Source organism: Vipera berus (assembly GCF_964194415.1).
Source record: "Vipera berus genome assembly, chromosome: Z".
NCBI classification, from domain to species: Eukaryota; Metazoa; Chordata; class Lepidosauria; order Squamata; family Viperidae; genus Vipera; species Vipera berus.
In genome coordinates this window covers 31,713,181-31,732,491 of record NC_138205.1, presented here as the reverse complement: position 1 = coordinate 31,732,491, position 19,311 = coordinate 31,713,181, and the positions used below count along the sequence as shown (strand labels likewise).

The 19,311-nt window shown below is 39.6% G+C and overlaps 1 protein-coding gene across 1 annotated transcript in view; it reads right to left on the bottom strand.

Moving 5' to 3' along the window:
• The window catches only part of LOC308678941 (MAGUK p55 subfamily member 2-like), a gene marked incomplete at its 3' end in the record, with an annotated part of 38,872 nt that overhangs the window by 19,019 nt on the left and 542 nt on the right, over positions 1-19,311 (bottom strand). The window contains exon 2 of the mRNA XM_081346170.1: positions 6,751-6,848. Coding sequence (XP_081202296.1) covers positions 6,751-6,781 — 31 coding nt within the window. The 5' untranslated portion in view covers positions 6,782-6,848. The remainder of the gene's footprint in view (positions 1-6,750; positions 6,849-19,311) is intronic.

Below are 19,311 nucleotides of genomic sequence, written 5' to 3'. Positions count from 1 at the left end.
GTGAACTGTTTGGTGTAGTGGTTATACATTAGGCTAGAAAAAGGAAGACCATGAATTCTAGTCCTGCCTTAAGCACAAAGCAAGTTGGGTAACCTTGGGCTAGTCACTTTCTCTCAGCTCTAAAAAGGAAGCCAAGAACAATGTTAGCTGCTTAGAATTATGAATTTGAGATGGGGACATATGTATAAAATGAAGAAACAGACAAACAAACCACGGGCAGGAATGTGACAATTGAAACCACAATTTTGAAGACAATTTTCATTGTCAAACTTCAGACTGTATTTCTTTAAAATGATTTTGTAGATAAAATAGCAGCAGAAGCTATTCAGGGATAAGCAATTTGCTAGTTATAGGCAGCCTTTTTGAATATCTTGTAGTGAGGATATTCAAGGTGTCAATCTTACGCACAACTACTTTTTTTCCCTGCTGCATATTTCTAAGTAGATATAAAACTAGATTACATATTATACAAGTGAACATTTGGTCCCCCAATAGATGACTCATGAAAACCACTAAAATTTATGCCCAGGGGAAAAAAACACCCTAAATCACCCTGTTTTTATATTATGTTAACCTCAAAGAAGCCACTATTTCTATTTAACATTCGCTACGGTTCACAGATGCTGTGACAATAGCTGAACTTTTCACAATATCCTGAATTAGAAACCACTCAACCTCATTTTAGCATTTTGTACAAATTTGGTTACTGGGTTACCCTCACAGTTCTGTTCTTCCCAGAACTTTCCAAAATTGCTGCAAAAAAGAAGCAAGAATAAACTTAGGTTAAAGCAGAAATAATCCCCCTTTTTCAAACTCAGGTACAGCATGTTCCTTCTCTTACAATATTCAAAATGTATCTTGAAATTAAACTCAACTGACTTCACAATATGGTTCTTAGAATACAGATTATTTAGTTGATCTCCAAATATTTCATAAATAAAAAACATAGGAGCCAAATTGGAAAACTTTGTTGAAGGATATTTAAGTCAAACTTAGAAAGTCCTAAGCAAAAGGTAGACACAGTGACCTCTATAATACTGTTCTATAAATCTATTATTCACTCTATGATCTAATATGTTTTCTTAAAGATATGTTAATGTGTTATTAATTCAATAACTAATCCTACCCAGTCTTTTTCACAATGTAATTTTAAAATTGTTGCAGTTGGCATACATTTCCTCTTAGTATGTACATGGAAAATAAACAACAACATTGGAGCTTTTATTTATATGTATGGCTAATGGACACTGCATTGGTCAGAGATGTATGCATGCACACGCACAGATCCTGCAAGACACCTGAGGGAAAAGACAGTAATCGACAGTGTTATTGAAATAAGTGCTAATTATCTTTGCCACACACAGTTGCATACTGTCAGACTAATGAAGCCAATTCATTTTCACAAAAGTATTATACAACATAGAAAGATCAGAACTGTGCAAGCTATGATATTCCCTATGGATTTGAAAGAAACAGGATAGGAAGAAAACAACTTGATGGTACAAAAGTCAATAAATCAAACAAACAAACAACATTAAAAGGACCAATCCTGCCTAATATGCAGCATGGATGTTTAACATGTATCCTTAATGTCTGAAAGCCAATAACAACTCTTAAAAAGATATTAATAATAATAACTAAGCTACTAAATTTATAAGCCACCTGATTCCCTGTGATTCAACAAATGGCAACAAAGAAGATTTCCCAAGCAATCTGATCCTGTTTCTTTGATTTATTTTACCTATAGCATAAGACAAGCAACTCACTCAGTTAGACTTTTACAAAATACTATAATGATTTAGTTTCACATTTTTACCTATCTTTGTCCCCTCTTTTTAAAACAACATATGGACTTTACAGTTGTTTTTACCAAATCATTTGATTTAATTGTAGCATATTGAATTTGACACTTGTATTTCTTTTATTACTATGTTGCTGTCATCATCATCATTATTAATTGATTTTCTATAATTTAATGCAAAGAACACGGCTGAATTAGTCAATTCATTTTTGCAGAATCTGTGTTGTCCTATTTCTATAACTTTCTGTGACTTTTATAAAATCTGCATGAAAAGCCTTCCTTACTATATTCTTGTGTTTTCTCTCCAGTGATGGACTGGCAGGATTTTGGGGTTGTGTTTTTTAGTCAAGAAACGTATTAGAACATTGGGAAAGTGTGGGTGGAAAAGCACCAATCTGTACATTAGCACAGGAAGTTCAGATCAGTTTCCATGAGAATTCTTAGAGACCCTCTGCAACCTCCAGAGTATACCATAGCTTAAAGCATGTTGTGGTTATCACTTTCTTTGAGTTTCCATAGACACGGAACATTTTCCAAGCCTTTGGTTAGAGGCAAGCTGAAAGGTGTAAATTTGGGCCACCTAGACTAAATCATTGAGGGACGCGGTGGCTCAGTGGGTTAGGACGCTGAGCTTGTAGATCAGAAGTTCGAATCCCGAGTGCCGCATAACAGAGTGAGCGCCTGTTACTCGTCCCAGCTTCTGCCAACCTAGCAGTTCAAAAGCACGTAAAAATGCAAGTAGAAAAATAGGGACCACTACGGTGGGAAGGTAACAGCGTTCCATGCACCTTTGGCGTCTAGTCATACCTGTCACATGACCATGGAGACATCCTTGGACAAGCGCTGGCTCTTCAGCTTTGAAACGGAGATGAGCACCGGCCCCTAGAGTTGGAAACGACTAGCACGCATGTGTGGGGGAACCTTTACCTTTACCTTTAGACTAAATCATATGGGTTCTGGAAGATATATTTCTGGGTTAGGTAGGAAAAAGCCACAGGCACTGATTGTAGTGCTTGAAGGCTAAAGAGAAGTAGGGAGAGGAAAACCCCAAGAAAATCAGAGGTATGGAGGATTTATATATTTTATTTATTTATTTGGCATATGGCATACAATGTCAGGGAAATCTATACATGCTAAACACAATCCAGTCTTGACAACCTAAATTGCTAGTTCATTTTGTTGGGGGCAATTAAGCTGACTTTGTAATAATGCCGCTTGGGGGGGGGGTTGAAAACCCTAATAAGCAGGCATATACATAGAATGAAGGCTACTGCTAAGCTTGTAAGCCGCCCTGAGTCTTCGGAGAAGGGTGGGATATAAATGGAATTAAAATAAATAAATAAATAAATTTTGTTTGGTGCTTGTGTGCCTATTCTTCGTGCATTGCAGGTGGCAAACTAGCTATGTATAGAAGAATTGACTGATACAAGGTAGTCCTCAACTTACAACCGTAATGGAGCCTAAAGTGAGTCGCCACATGTTAAGTGAATGCTATGATTGTTAAGTAAACCCAACATTTGCTATTGGGGGTTTTTTTGGCTTTTTGGTGGGGGGTTTTTGGTGAAAACTGGATGTAAACTGACTTTCAGCAAAAACTTTGTAAATCAGGGTCATGTGACTCTGAGATGCTCAAAGAGCTGTGAAATGCAGGCTGGTTGCCACGTGGCCAAAATGCAGTCACATGACGATGGGGGGGATATCAGAACTACGGAACTGGGCCATGCCTTTTGGAGGTTCTGACATAATTTTGAATGGTCACTAAGCAACCAGTTAAAAGTTGAGAACTATATCTAGGTTGTATTGAAAGCCAATGACACTGGAAATGCAACGGTTAAAGAGAAAGAGGAGAAGCAAGGCACTGGGAAGATGGGCAGCCAGGCCAATATTCAAGCCAAGGAGAGGAGGATGGAAGAAAAGGACAAGGTCTACTCACTTTGTAAGACTCTCCAGGATTTGTTTCAGGCAAAACCTGGAACAGCCAAGAGCTTCTGCCAATCTACTGCCTACCCAGTATGCTTTGACAAACCTTCCAAAACATGATGCATCTTCTCAGGTTTAAAACAAAACATCATTTTCTATTTCATGCATTCCCTAATGTCACATGTTGAAACCTTTTGGTATCCTGTTCCCTACCCTGAGGGACACGGTGGCTCAGTGGGTTAGGACGCTGAGCTTGTCGATCAGAAGGTCGGCATTTTGGTGGGTCGAATCCCGAGTGCCGTGTAGCAGAGTGAGCGCCTGTTACTCGTCCCAGCTTCTGCCAACCTAGCAGTTCGAAAGCACGTAAAAATGCAAGTAGAAAAATAGGGACCACTCCGGTGGGAAGGTAACAGCGTTCCATACGCCTTTGGCGTCTAGTCATGCCGGCCACATGACCACGGAGACGTCCTTGGACAAGCGCTGGCTCTTCGGCTTTGAAACGGAGATGAGCACCAGCCCCTAGAGTCTGAAACGACTAGCACGCATGTGAGGGGGAACCTTTACCTTTACCTCCCTAGTTTAAAAAAAGGTAGAAAACTTAGAAATTCAGAAAATCCTCAGCTGCCTTCTCAAGTTAAGTAAAGCAACTTGCAGGTCTACTCTTTGCAATCCCAAACACCACTAACACCAAAACCAGCAATTTCACAGAATTATACATCTGGAAAGAATCATTTTGGCTATTGAGCCTAACCCTCTATTCTTTTCTCTCTCCTCAAAAATCAATAGTAAATCAGGAATTGTTTTTATGGAGAGACTACATTCAATATTCAATTCTATTTGAGAAGATGCAAAAACAACCCACTTCAATCAATTTATCATATTTAGAAAGTGGCTTGATCACCTTTTAAAGAAAGTTTTGTAAAATTTCATCTGGTTTCTACAAATGGCATCTGAATTGGAGCTTTTTAGACAGCTGAAATGTAAATTTAATTATTACTATCTGGGGGGAAAAACCCTGCCTATCCCTGAAGGAAAAAGAAATATTTCTTTAATAGACAAATCTTGTTCCAGGTTTAAAACTAATGGACAGTAACCTAATTCCAATATAATAGTTGAGAATGCACAGAGACAAGTAGAAGGCTTATTGGGTTTCCATTCTCTTTCAAAATCATTTTAAGATTCTGGACATAAAAGAGGCTCCCTCAAAGGCAGGAAACAGTTGTTTGCATTGGATTATGATGTCTTGGCTGAATACTAACTAATGGTGTCTTTAAATTATTATCCTACAATAAAACAGAAGCTGTTTCCTTGTGTGTGAACAGGGGGAACAATGTCAGGACAAAGCTGAGCATGTCTACCATATGACCACAGATAGAGATTAAACAGGTATATGCTGAACATCAACAATAATTTTCTACTTATACAATGCAACAACTGAGAGAGGGAAATATGCTATCTTGAAGAAATAAAACTATACTCCTCTAGATCCAAAGAATAAGGCAGTTAACAATGAAATGTGCAGAGTAAGCTGACCCCACTACTATATTTACCAGCACTGTTTATCAATCCAAACAATCTGTCTGTTAACAATTCAGACACAGATTGTCTGTATAACTAAAATATGTGGATCCAATATTGCAGAGAATTGTTTATTGTTTATATTCTCCAAGAGTTGAAAGTAGCTTATAGAGAGATCAACCTTCATTTTATTCCCACAGCCAATAAACTTATGAGATGCTGGCAGAGAGGCCCCAAATATTCCGGTAATTCTCAATGGCAAAGGGTAGTCTAGGGGGTCTCCCTCCTCCTAGTTAATCTCTGCAGCCCACTCTCTCTTACACCGTTGCTTGGACTTCCTTAAGGCCAAATCTCTCCTGTCCTAGTAAAACTGCAAAAGACAGGGCTAACCATCTTGTATGTCTCCTCTGGTATGCATAGGAACATATCCATAATCTTTAATCCCTGGAGCTGTTGGGGATTGTAAAACAAAAGATCTAGCGCAGGGGTGTCAAACTCAATTTCATTGAGGGCCGCATCAGCATTGCGGTTGCCCTCAGGGGGTTGGGTGGGTGTGGCCTGGGTGGGCATGACCTACTGGGTGGGCGTGGCTAGAGTGCGTATGGCCTACTGGGTGGGCATGGCCAGCTCTACATCGTTCACATCAAGGGTGCCTATGGGGGCCTGGGAAGGAGTGGGACAGATCTGAGGGTCTCTGGCAGAAGGAGGGTCTCTGGGCCAGAGCCAAGGCAGTGGGGGCCATTCCCTCACTATTTCCAGGATGGCTTCGCGGGCCACATGAAACCACTTCGTGGGCCGAATCCGGCCCCCGGGCCTTGTGTTTGACATGTCTGATCTAGTGAGTTCTAAGACTGGCTGCCTCCACCAGATTGAAAAAGACTGACAGAGAGAAAGCTCTGTCTAAAATTAAAGCAAACCTTAATGCAAAATGTAAAAGCAGAATAGCTGGGTTTGTACAACTCAGTTAATCAAGTCAAAGACCTAGCAGCTCCATCTGTACAATCTGTTAAATTTGATTATTTTTAGCTGAACCCAGCCAGTCTGATTAGTTTATATACATACACATCTTTATTATGGTTACTAACCAGAAAATATCAATAGGTGATGGAAGTACTGTAAAACAGTTCCGACCCGTTCATTGGTGCAATCAAAGTATACCTAATTTGGGTTAGTTTATGATTCAGAGGTTTAGCAAATGCAGAAAATGGGGTAACTCAATCAACTTCTTAAGCAAGTTTTATGAATACTGAAACTTAAATGGATCACATTACATTAATCAAGGATTAGGAATGTTGTAGTTTTCTGGTAAGTTCCAACTTGAACTCCTGTAAATCCAGTTGACACTGGCAAGAAATTATGGGAGCAGTATAAAATGCCTACATATCCTTGCTTTATCTCACAGAAAATGCAATAATCAACCAGATTTGTTCACCAGAAAGACTAGAGTTTAGCTCTAGATTTCTGGAGAATATCTGGAAAAATATGGATCAGAAATAGGAATAAGTTCTTACCTGTCTCAGAGTTGGTTGAAGCAACAGGCATTTCGACAACCAGGGAGGTCTTCTCAGTGACAGAATTACAAATAATTATTTCTTCTTCTGTGGTGATCCTGTAGAGAGAGAAGAATTGAACAACACCTCTTCAAAAAATGATCTCAAAATGTAGCATACACCCACTTGATTCTGATACCCTGCATCAAGTTCAGAGATTATTTATAAATAATAGACTTGGTCTTCACCAGGTGATTTTTTTTTATTTTAGTTTTTGCATTTTATTCTTTAGACAATAAAGAAGAGGAATAAGAAAAAAATGTCAAGAAGATACTTATCTTCTGCCAATTTCACTTTCTCCCACATTCAAATTTTTAAAAATCTGAAAATTTCCCGTCCCAGTTATGAAGAATATGCAAAAGCTGGCACGTTTTATTAAAAGCCCACCTAAATGAAGTAATCTACCATCTGCCCCATTCAAATTTGTGCAGTTATTTCCAACAGTAAAAGAACTACACAAGTGTGCAGCTGTGGAAAAAATGAAGACTGCATTCAAGGAAAGAGAATTGCTAACCATACATCGCAACCAAGGAAAAACACAAAGATTCAAAGCCAGGCTTGTAAGAGCTAAATATTTGAAGCCCTCTGCCTAGATCTCATTTGTTTTGCTTTTCCCACAATTACTTATTAATCTCATATTCTTTGAGATCAATATATTTTAAAAATGCAATTTCTCTTAAGTTTTTATAAAAAAATGCAATCAGAATAGAGCTGGAAGAGAGATGTCTTTTAGCCCAGCCCCTTGCTCAAACAGGAGACCCCATACCAGTGGTGGCAAACCTATGGCATGCGTGCCAGAGGTGGCACTCAGAGCACTCTCTGTGAGCACGCGTGCCATCGCCCCAGCCCTGCCTCCCCCCGTGGCCCCCTCCTCACCAGTAGCCCCCCCAGAGGAGAGTTGTCCCTGGGCATGGCCCCTACAGAGCAGAGCAGCCAAGCACATAGCAGCTGGGCAGCAGGGACAAGATTCCACCCTCGCGCCCCGTCACATGCAGGTGATGCATTGGGGCATGGGCGGAGAGCGTGGCCAACATGGCACTGCAGGGCCGCCTGGGCGATCTGTAGCAGGCTGTGGAGGTGGTAGGTGGCCCTGAGGGCGGGCAGGGCAGGGGATGGAGCGAGGGTGGGGCAGGGGCAGGGTAGGGTGCTTTTGGGGCACTCGGTCTCTAAAAGGTTTGCCATCACTGCCCTATACCATTTCAGACAAGTGGCTGTCCAGTCTTTTCTTAAAAGCCTCCAGTGACGAAGTACCTACAACTTCTGAAGGCAAGCTGTTCCCCTGGTTAATTGTCCTCACTGTTAGGAAGTTTCTCCTTAATTCCAGGTTGATTCTCTCCTTGATTAGTTTCCATTCATTGTTTCTTGTCTTGCCTTCTGGTGCTTTGGAAAATAAATTGACCCCCTCCTCTTTGGGGAAACCTCTCAAATACTGGAATACTGTTATCATTTCTCCTTCTTTTCTCTAGACTAGCCAACCCCAAATCCTGCAACCGTTCTTCATATGTTTTAGTCTCCAGGCCTTTAATCATCTTAGTTGCTCTTCTTTACATTCTTTACCTCAGTAATACAGATAATAAATATAGCTTATTGTTTACATACATATACTGAACAGCATGCTGACATTTCTTTTTTAGGTGATGCTGAAAGATTGTACAGCAATCATTTGAAGTTGCAATTGACTCAAAAACAGGGATTTACAATCTATGTTTGAAGATCAGTTCCATTCTGTGATCATGTGACCTAACTTCAGGTGCATGGGAGTGTAATTGCATCTATCGTTATTTGCAGCATTTTGCTAAAAACTGGCACTTACTTTCAGTTTTTAGCAGAACCATACCTATAGTGGACCATTTGTTTGCTTAACAACTGCAGCATTTGTTATGGCCATTTTACAACTGCTTGTTCACAAAAAAAGGTCATAAAATTTGGTCGCTCATATGACTGACCTGTTTTATGACCATTACAACAACATGATGGGCAGGCTCAATCATGTTCATATGTAGCGGACTATCTGTATAATTAGAAATAGTGAGCATGCTTTAAAATTGGAGAAACATCAAGAGCCTACACTCTGTTGATAACATTACAATATCCTGATAGCTAAAAATGCAAAGCATTGCCAAGCCCTAGTACTAAAAATAAAAGAACATAATAGAAAAAAATGGGACTAAAATTAAATACAAAAAAGACCAACTAATGACAACAAGCAGAACCACCAGCCTCAGAATTGGCAAAGTAGCCTTTTAGGATCAGCTAACAACAGTAATGGAATAAGCAAACAAGAAATACAATATAGACTAGTAGACCAGCCACAAAGGCCTTAGAAGAGATACTCAAATGCAGCACTGTATCTAATTAAAATCATGCTGTGATACTCTATGGAAGCAAAAGTTGGACTTTAAAGAAGTAGGATAGTAAGAGTATTGACGCCTTTCAACTTTGGTTTGGGGAAGTCTCCTGAGGATACTACAGACAGCCAAGAAAACATGCTAAAAAAGGTAAAGGTAAAGGTTCCCCCGCACATACGTGCTAGTCGTTTCCGACTCTAGGGGCCGGTGCTCATCTCCGTTTCAAAGCCGAAGAGCCAGCACTTGTCCGAGGACATCTCCGTGGTCATGTGGCCGGCATGACTAGACGCCAAAGGTGCACGGAATGCTGTTACCTTCCCACCATAGTGGTCCCTATTTTTCTACTTGCATTTTTACGTGCTTTCGAACTGCTAGGTTGGCAGAAGCTGGGACGAGTAACAGGCACTCACTCTGTTACGCGGCACTCGGGATTCGACCCGCCAAACTGCCGACCTTCTGATCGACAAGCTCAGCGTCCTAACCCACTGAGCCACCGCGTCCCTTTTGAGGATACTACAGACAGCCAAGAAAACATGCTAACGGATCAGCAAATAAATCAACTAGAGTTCTCATTCAAGGTACAAATAACCAGGTTCAAATTATCCTATTTCAGTCCATTATGCAAAGACCTAGCTTCCTGAATAAGGCTTTAGCACTAGGAAAGGTGAAACAAAGAAGAGGATGACCAGCACAAGGACTCAGTTATAGTGGCAATAAGTACCCTATTGGGAGTCTTGAATTAACAGAGATAAATCATCACGGAGAAATGAAAAATGACTCAACAGTATATAATTAATCAATCAACAGTTTTATTATATCATGATAAGAAAAATATTATTCTGAAAAGAATGTTAAACTTTTATCACTATAAATTCCAACTATAAACAATGCAATATTATTCTGCTTAAGTTAGGAATCTACAACTATAATTTTTTGTTCTTAGTTGCGAAGTCATGTCCAACCCATCACGATCCCATGGACAATGTTCCTCCAGACCTTCCTGTACTCTACCATCTTCTGGAATCCATTTAAGCTCACACCTACTGCTTCAGTGACTCCATCCAGCCACCTCATTCTCTGTCGTCCCCTTCTTCTCTTGCCCTCAATCTTTCCCAGCATTAGGCTCTTCTCCAGTTAGTCCTTCCTTCTCATTAGGTGGCCAAAGTATTTGAGTTTTAGCTTCAGGATCTGGCCTTCTAAAGAGCAGTCAGGGTTGATCTCCTCTAGGACTGACCGGTTTGATCACCTTGCAGTCCAAGGGACTCGCAGGAGTCTTCTCCACACCATAGTTCAAAGGCCTCAATTTTTTGGCATTCAGCTTTTCTTATGGTCCAACTTTCACAGCCATACATTGCAACTGGGAAGACCATAGCCTTGACTATATGCACTTTTGTTGACAGGGTGATGTCTCTGTTTTTTAGTGTGCTGTCTAGATTTGCCATTGCTTTCCTCCCCAGGAACAAGCGTCTTTTAATTTCTTGGCTGCAGTCCCCATTTGCGGTGATCTTGAAGCCCAGCAAAATAAAATCTGTCACTACCTCCATTTCTTCCCCATTTATTTGCCAGGAATTGAGAGGGCCGGATGCCATGATCTTGGTTTTCTTAATGTTAAGTTGTAACCCAACTTTTGCACTCTCCTTCTTCACCCGCAACAAGAGGCTCTTTATTTCCTCTTCACTTTCTGCCATTAGAGTGGTATCATCTGCATATCTTAGGTTGCTGATATTTCTCCTGGCAATCTTAATTCCAACCTTTGATTCATCTAGCCCTGCCTTTCTCATGATGTACTCTGCATATAAGTTAAATAGGCAGGGTGACAGTATACAGCCTTGCCAGACTTGTTTCCCAATTTTGAACCAATCAGTGGTTCCGTATCCAGTTCTCACTGTTGCTTCTTGACCCGCATATAAGTTTCTCAAGAGACAAATAAGATGGTCTGGTACGCCCATCTCTTTAAGAACTTGCCACAGTTTGTTGTGATCCACACAATCAAAGGCTTTAGCATAGTAAATGAAGCAGAAGTAGATGTTTTTCTGGAACTCCCTAGCTTTCTCCATGATCCAGCGTATGTTGGCAATTTGATCTCTAGTTCCTCTGCCTCTTCGAAATCCTGCCTGTACTTCTGGTAGTTTTTGATCCACATACTGCTGGATTCTAGCTTGTAGGATTTTAAGCATAACTTTATTAGCATGTGAATTGAGTGCAATGGTGTAATAGTTTGTACATTCTTTGGCACTGCCTTTCTTTGAAATTGCAATGTAAACTGATCTTTCCAATCCTGTGGCCACTGTTGAGTTTTCCAAATTTGCTGGCAAACTGAGTGTAGCACTTTTACTGCATCATCTTTTAAGATTTTGAATAGCTCAGCTGGAATACTATCACCTCCACTAGCTTTGTTGTTGCTCAGCTTTCCTAAGGCCCACTTCACTTCACATTCAAGGATGTCTAGCTCAAGGTCAGTGACCACCTCATTGTGGTTATCAGGGATGTTAAGCTCGTTCTTGTATAGTTCTTCTGTGTAATTTTGCCACCTCTTCTTAATTTCTTCTGCCTCTGTTAGGTCCCTGCCATTTTGGTCCTTTATCCTACCCATTTTTGCATGAAATGTTCCCTTCATCTCTCCAATTTTCTTGAAGAGATCTCTGGTCCTCCCTATTCTATTGTTTCTTCTATTTATTTGCACTGTTCATTTAAGAAGGCATTCTTATCTCTTCTAGCTATTCTCTGGAATTCTGCATTCAATTGGGTGCATCTTTCTTTTTCTCCCTTGCCTTTTGCTTCCCTCCTTTCCTCAGCTATTTGCAAAGCTTCCTCAGACAGCCATTTTGCTTTCTTACATTTCTTTTTCTTTGGGATGGTTTTAGTTGCTACCTCTTGTACAAAGTTGTGAACCTCTGTCCATAGTTCTTCAGGCACTCTGTCTATCAGATCTAATTCTTTAAATCTATTTGTCACCTCTACTGTATATTCATCAGGGATATGATTTAGTTCATACCTGAGTGGCCTAGTGCTTTTCCCTACTTTCTTCAGTTTAAGCCTAAATTTTGCAACAAGAAGCTCATGGTCTGAGCCACAGTCAGCTCCTGGTCTTGTTTTTACTGACTGTATAGAGCTTCTCCATCTTTGGCTGCAGAGCACATAGTCAATCTGATTTCTGTGTTGACTGTCTGGTGATGTCCATGTGTAGAGCCGTCTCTTGGGTTGTTGGAAAAGAGTGTTTGCTATGACCATCGTATTCTCTTGACAAAATTCTATCAGCCTGTGCCCTGCTTCATTTTGTACTCCAAGGCCAAACTTGCCTGTTATTCCAGTTATCTTTTGGCTTCCTACTTTAGCATTCCAATCCCCCATGATGATAAGGACATCATTTTTTGGTGTTAGTTCTATAAGGTGCTGTAGGGCTTCATAGAACTGGTCAATTTCATCCTCTTCAGCACCGGTGGTTGGGGCATAGACTTGGACTACTGTGATATTGAATGGATTGCCTTGGATTCGAACTGAGATCATTCTGTCATTTTGGGGATTGTATCCCAGTATTGCTTTTACTACTCTTTTATTGACTATGAAGGCTACTCCATTTCTTCTGAGGGATTCTTGCCCGCAGTAGTATACCTGATGGTCATCTGAATTAAATTCACCCATTCCTGTCCATTTTAGTTCACTGATTCCTAAGATGTCGATATTCAGTCTTGTCATCTCTTGTTTGACCATGTCCAGCTTGGATTCATGGATCTTACATTCCAGGTTCCTATGGAGAAAAAATCTTTACAGCATTGGACTTTCCTTTCACCATCAGACACATGCACAGCTGAGCGTCCTTTCAGCTTTGGCCCAGTCACTTCATTCTTTCTGGTGCTACTAGTACTAGCCCTCTGCTCTTCCCCAGTAGCATATTGGATGCCTTCCAACCTGAGGGGCTCATCTTCCAGCATCATATCATTTTGCCTTTTGGTACTGTCCATAGGGTTTTCATGGCAAAGATACTGGAATGGGTTGCCATTTCCTTCTCCAGTGGATCGTGTTTTGTCAGAACTCTCTGCTATGACCTTTCCGTCTTGGGTGGCCCTGCACGGCATAGCTCATAGCTTCATTGAATTACGCAAGCCCCTTCGCCAAGACAAGGCAGTAATCCATGAAGGGGAACTATAATTTTAAGTTACAGTAAAAACCAAATCTTTCTTTCTCCAGTGTATAACTATTTACTACACTAAATAGAGGTTAGATAGAAGAAAGTAAGCCTTGGTTCTTATTGGACCTTAACAAATACAGCTGTAATGGAATACAGTGAAGTTGGGGTGTAAGCTCTTAGAGGCAAATCCTTCCAGCAGGATTGAGAGGTTACTCATTTTGTGACTAGTTTCCTGTAAGGGTCATTGCCAAAAAACTAAAAACACATTTTCCCAAAGGATTGATGAACTGGTTCAATTTCCTCAAAGCAATCAAATTGCTTCTTTTTCTTGCAAGATTGATGTTAGCAATAATCCATGGGCTTATCTAGACAAGAAGCGCAATCAGGAATACTATGTCTTTCTTTATTGTTAGGTTACATTAACAGAAGTTTACAAGACTGAAAGTATTTCTCCTTCCCCCTTCCTTTTGCTTTTACACTCTAGAAAACTAGGAAGGATCCCTTCTGAATTTTTTCCCACACCATCCTCCCTTTGGATGAACTGAACTTTTACATGCTGGTCATCCAGTATGTCCCTCTCCTTCCTGTCTCCTCAGGCCATTCCCACAGTCCATTACACTCCCAGACACTAGGAAAAATATTGCAAGAAAAATATTAATTATTATTATTATTTTCTTCCAAACAATAGAACTGTTCTATTTCTTTCTCCAATTCACTGGGAGATGGTGAAGGCTGACAGAGCGGAGCTGGCTCAAGACATTCAGTAAACTTACAGCTAAATGGGGATTTGAACCAAGATCTCCCTAAACTTGTTGAACACAATGCCAAATTTCACTGAATATTAACATTTTTTTCAGCAATTGTCTCTTTTTGTAAGATCTAGCGGTGCAATTCATGAGCTGATGCATCCCAAGGTGAGGTGCAGATGAACCAGCTATATGTGAAAAAATACAGATGTTCTTATAAATTCTAAAGTTTTAGCCAACATTCCTTGTATGATTTCTTGGTAAACAAAATAGCCATTTGGGCTGATCTCTTCTAATGTGTTCCATTATTAGTCCAACCCTCACTGACTGTTCACAAGAGAAATCTCAACCCAATCTGCTGACAGGAGGAAAATATTAGTCAGAGAACTGACATGCTCACGAGTAGCAGTTAATCAATAATTGGAGAATCAATAATACATTAGGAATGGAGTTGGTCCTAATTAAGAGGCGAGATGCAGCCTTTCCTTACAGGAAGTATAGACTGAACTGTATAAAAGAATCTCAGAATCAAAAAACAGATTCAAATAAGGATTGTTGGTAGCCCAGCCTAAATTGTGAAGACAGAAGGCAAGGTCATACAACTTTTACTCTGGTTACCATATCTATTTTCTGGGATTTTACATGTAAGAAAAAAAATCTCTAACAAGGATTCTTAGGTGGTTAGACTCCAGACTGTCTATAAAACCTGCAGGATCCCACACACCCAAATTGCAGTAATCAGAGGGTGAAAACAAGAAACATATTATAATTTAATGCATACCTACAAAACAGGACTCAATCAGTTCTTGGTATTCCACCCTCTTATTTCAGATGTTTGCACTGTGATTTATGATCACTTAATAGAATTCTGGACTGGCCTTTAGGCTTTCAACATTATCTTATTTTTTCACATCTTGGACACAGGCAAACAGAAACTACAGATTCCAGGGCAGAAAACTGTTGAAAACAAATTATGTTTCCCATCTGTATAAGGATCATCTAAGGATGCTTCAGGGATATGCAAATCTCAAAAGCAAGAGGAGGAGGAGGATGACAAGCAGGAATAATAAAGCACAATAAATTCCTTAAAGATTAGAATAGCTTCCATTTGCCTGCTGCATTTTCAATCTTATCAAATCCTTGCTTTTGCTGCTACATTAAAAATGTTTTTATACCACATATTGCTCTTGTTGTCTACATAAGCCTTAAGGTTGCAAAGTAAGCAACTCTTATGGAATTGCTTTAATAAACAAAAATCAGCAGTAAATTTTTGGGAACTTTGAGCTAGTATGGGCATTAAATTTTGGAGTATGACTTAGGCAGAATGGAATTCCAATTTCCAATCTCAATTCCAATTTAGATGGAGAAGAATTGGGAAAGAAAATATTCAATGAGTTCATACCATAGAATGGCAGTAAAACATTGGGTGCATATTTGCTAAACTGATTGTGGAGCATGGAGTATTCACAAACTGGAATATTTTTGTTTGAAAATGTTTTAAACAATTTAACTTTATAAAGTGAAGGGAAAAATGCTTATGAGATTCCATTAGATAGAAATGTGGGATATAAATTGATTGTGTGTCATAAGGTTGTTTTCAGTGACCTTATAGATAGATTTCCCCCTTACCCTTTGACAATCTATCCCCAATGGGGTATAAATAAAAGGTCAGTGGAAAGACATTCAACGAAGAAGGAAAAAGGTTGAAAAGAGAGTGACATAGAAATAATTTCTTTGTTCTCCTACAGAGCAGCTTCAGGTTTCTCTTGTTAGCTATGCCTTTTAAGTTGCATGGTTAACTTTATTGTTTTTAACTATTTGTTTAACTTCTCTTGAAACTATTTTGTATGTCCTCAGGAAAATGATTGAAAATAATTATTTGAGAAAGTGATTCAAGATTATAGAAGATTGCAGAAATCCTCACTGAATGCAAGGTGAGCTATATCTAGATCCCAAAAGATGTTTTATTTTTAAGAATAATTTAGAAGGGAAAACCATGGCCATCATCATTCCTAAGGGGGGGATATACTTCCTTATGCATCTCCTGCATAGGTTGTATGCAAACAGCATAAGTAACAATATATTTTTCCCACTATTTGACAGCAGGTAGAAGGATCATTAAGAGAGATCATTTAGAGCAGCTGTTCACAGTATGAACACCTTGGGCAGTCATGGATGGTTGACTGAGGGTAATAAATATGTTTAAGGGACAGGAAAAATAGCAGTAGGAATTTGAGCTTGTACTCATGTTGCTTTTAGGAAAGCATCAATCTTTCACAAAGCAGTCCTCTATATCTTTCATGCATACACAGGCCATCATAATCTATTCATCCACTAATCCCATGTGCCCCAATTCAGTAGTCCAAGGAAATCAACATCATTATGACATATCCATTCAAAATTATCAACGTCAGCACCAACACACTTGTGCATTATGCAGAAATGAATTCATGTGACCGGGGAGGGGGGGCAAACAGACCACTAATCTATTTGGTGTGCCAGCCTATCATCACATTTCATATTATGTAATATGCTGTGCACTCCACCTCCACAGAGTGCAATCTTAGTAGCTTTCTATTTTTATAGAGACACATACAGAGTCTTATTGTGATGGATTTTTTTTTTAAAAAAGGAAATGCAGATCATTCAGGGCCATTTTGAAAATAAAATCTCAAGTATGTTTCAAAATTTGGCTACAACTGGGATTGCACATGCTGAAAAGAAATGTTAAATATAGCTATACTCTCTTATCTACTGGAATTTTAAACATCCAATTGCTTTTCTCCTCTTGCCTCAACCCGCTCCCCCAACCCACACAAAGAAATTCTCAAAAGCTAGGTCAGCAACTAAAAATCTAAGACTAATGGATAGGATAATGTAAAAGTGTAAATTTTACCATATAAAACACTCATTCTCACAAAATGTGGATTCATGGATGATGCATTGACACATATAAACTATTTATGAATTAAGCCTTAATGATCATGAGTAATCACACTGGTTTGGTGTGGGGGGGGATGGCTGGCTGCAAACCAGACACTTTATTATGCCAAATAAATTTAAAATTAATCTGCAAAGTTAATGTGATCCGCTTCCCCCCCCCCCAATAATATAATCTGTGCAACTTTCACCTTTTTGCCATCAGAACAATTTGGAATAAATATTTAGACAGAATGTGCAGAACGGTCCATGGCATAGCACAGCTGGCTGAATTCAAATAAATAACACATTATCTGTAAAAGTTGGTTCTTTATAAAAGTGTTATGTCAGAAACTAAAATTAACTAAATGGACTTTGTCAATGATGTAACAGAGATTGGGCACTTACAATATATCTAACAATAAATTATTACTTTGGTGGTTAAGGCAACAGACTAGAAACCAGGAGATTGGGAATTCTAGTCTCACTTAGGCATGAAAGCTGGCTGGGTGATTTGAGCAAGTCACTCTCTCTCAACCCAGTGCACCTTGCACGGTTGTTGTTGGGTAGAAAATAGGAGGAAAGAGTATTAGGAATGTTAGCTGCCTTGGCTTATTTATAAAAATAATAAGGTAAAGGTAAGGTAAAGGTTCCCCCGCACATGCGTGCTAGTCGTTTCCGACTCTAGGGGCCGGTGCTCATCTCCGTTTCAAAGCCGAAGAGACAGCGCTTGTCCGAGGACGTCTCCGTGGTCATGTGGCCGGCATGACTAGACGCCAAAGGCGCACGGAACGCTGTTACCTTCCCACCGTAGTGGTCCCTATTTTTCTACTTGCATTTTTTACGTGCTTTCGAACTGCTAGGTTGGCAGAAGCTGGGACGAGTAACAGGCGCTCACTCTGCTACGCGGCACTCGGGATTCAACCCGCCAAACTGCCAACCTTCTGATCGACAGGCTCAGCGTCCTAACCCACTGAGCCACATAAAACATAAAATAAAGGCAGGAGTAAATAATCTAAAATTGAAAATGTGCAAAATAAATCACAGCTTGCCTTGTGCATGACTGATCATTAGCCAGCAACAATCACTTTAATACAGTTTCAAAGTAGTGCTAGAGAACTTTGCCTATTCTAGATGTGATAGATCCCTAAAATCAGCATGGTCATTGACCAAGAATCAGGGGAAGGCAATTCAAAACTCTTGGAGACTAGAGGCTTGGTTACTCCTGAATTTTTGTGCTGGTTGAAACCCATGGTTCAAATATTTACTCAGCCACGTATCTAATTAAGTGACTTCAGTTCTACTTTCTCAATTCAACCTACCTCAAAAGATTGTTGTAAGGAGGGGAGGAGAGTCAGCCACATAAGTGACAAAGCAAAAGAGCACATCTCCTAATTTCTTTTAAAAAACAGCATCTTTTATACTCCTAGCTACATACAGTGTGAGAAAAGAGAAAACATAGAATGTAATTTCTTTTTCTCATTAAGTCTAAACAGGTTTCCAGAATCTCTGAATTCTCAAGAGTTGGGTGTGTGTGCACTATATTAGGTATCCTAGACATCCAAACAGGTAATCTATCTAAAATTCAGAAATGCAGACCACCACCTACTTTGTGTTAATTTGCTGCAAAACACTAATACTGTACAGTTGCCATATTATGGAATAATGCAGAGACCTAGGGAGTTGAATATTGTGAGAAGGTGTGCCATCCATTTTGTCTATCATCACACTATGATGAAATAAGGCAAAGCAATTTAAAGAAAAGGACCGCTTTTAAAATACCCAGGGAATGGTGAAGATTTAGTGATTTAAAGGCATATTATGGTTTTCCTGCACTTATTTCAGAGGGGGAAAAATACTTTTGACCAGCAAAAAGAAAATATTCATTCATTCATGCCCCAGTAAGAGAACATCATTCAACTGGATTTGAAAGGAATCATCATCATCATCATCATCATCATCATCATCATCATCATCATCATTTTATCTTACCAGAAACAAGCTGCAAACCATTTCACCCATTCCTCTGAAAGCAATTCCCACCGAGACTTAATTCAAAGTAGACTCACATACTGGATCGCACTACAACTAAACCCATGTAGTACAATGATTGCCATTTTGCACAATACACTAAGCCATATCCTGGCTACCGATATTTTGGCTTAATAATACTGATCGCCTAATCCAATTTATGATTCAGTGTGTTATGAAAGCCCAGAAATTTGGCATAGGTTCATCGTGGTTCAATTAACCATAGTTAAATACGTCACATGAACCCAGCTATTCTCTGTGATGTGGATAATACACATCTCCTCCCCTTTTTTTCCAGCGAGGAATCGGAGGAATTATATTCATCATTTCAGATCTCTTCCAAGCCGTA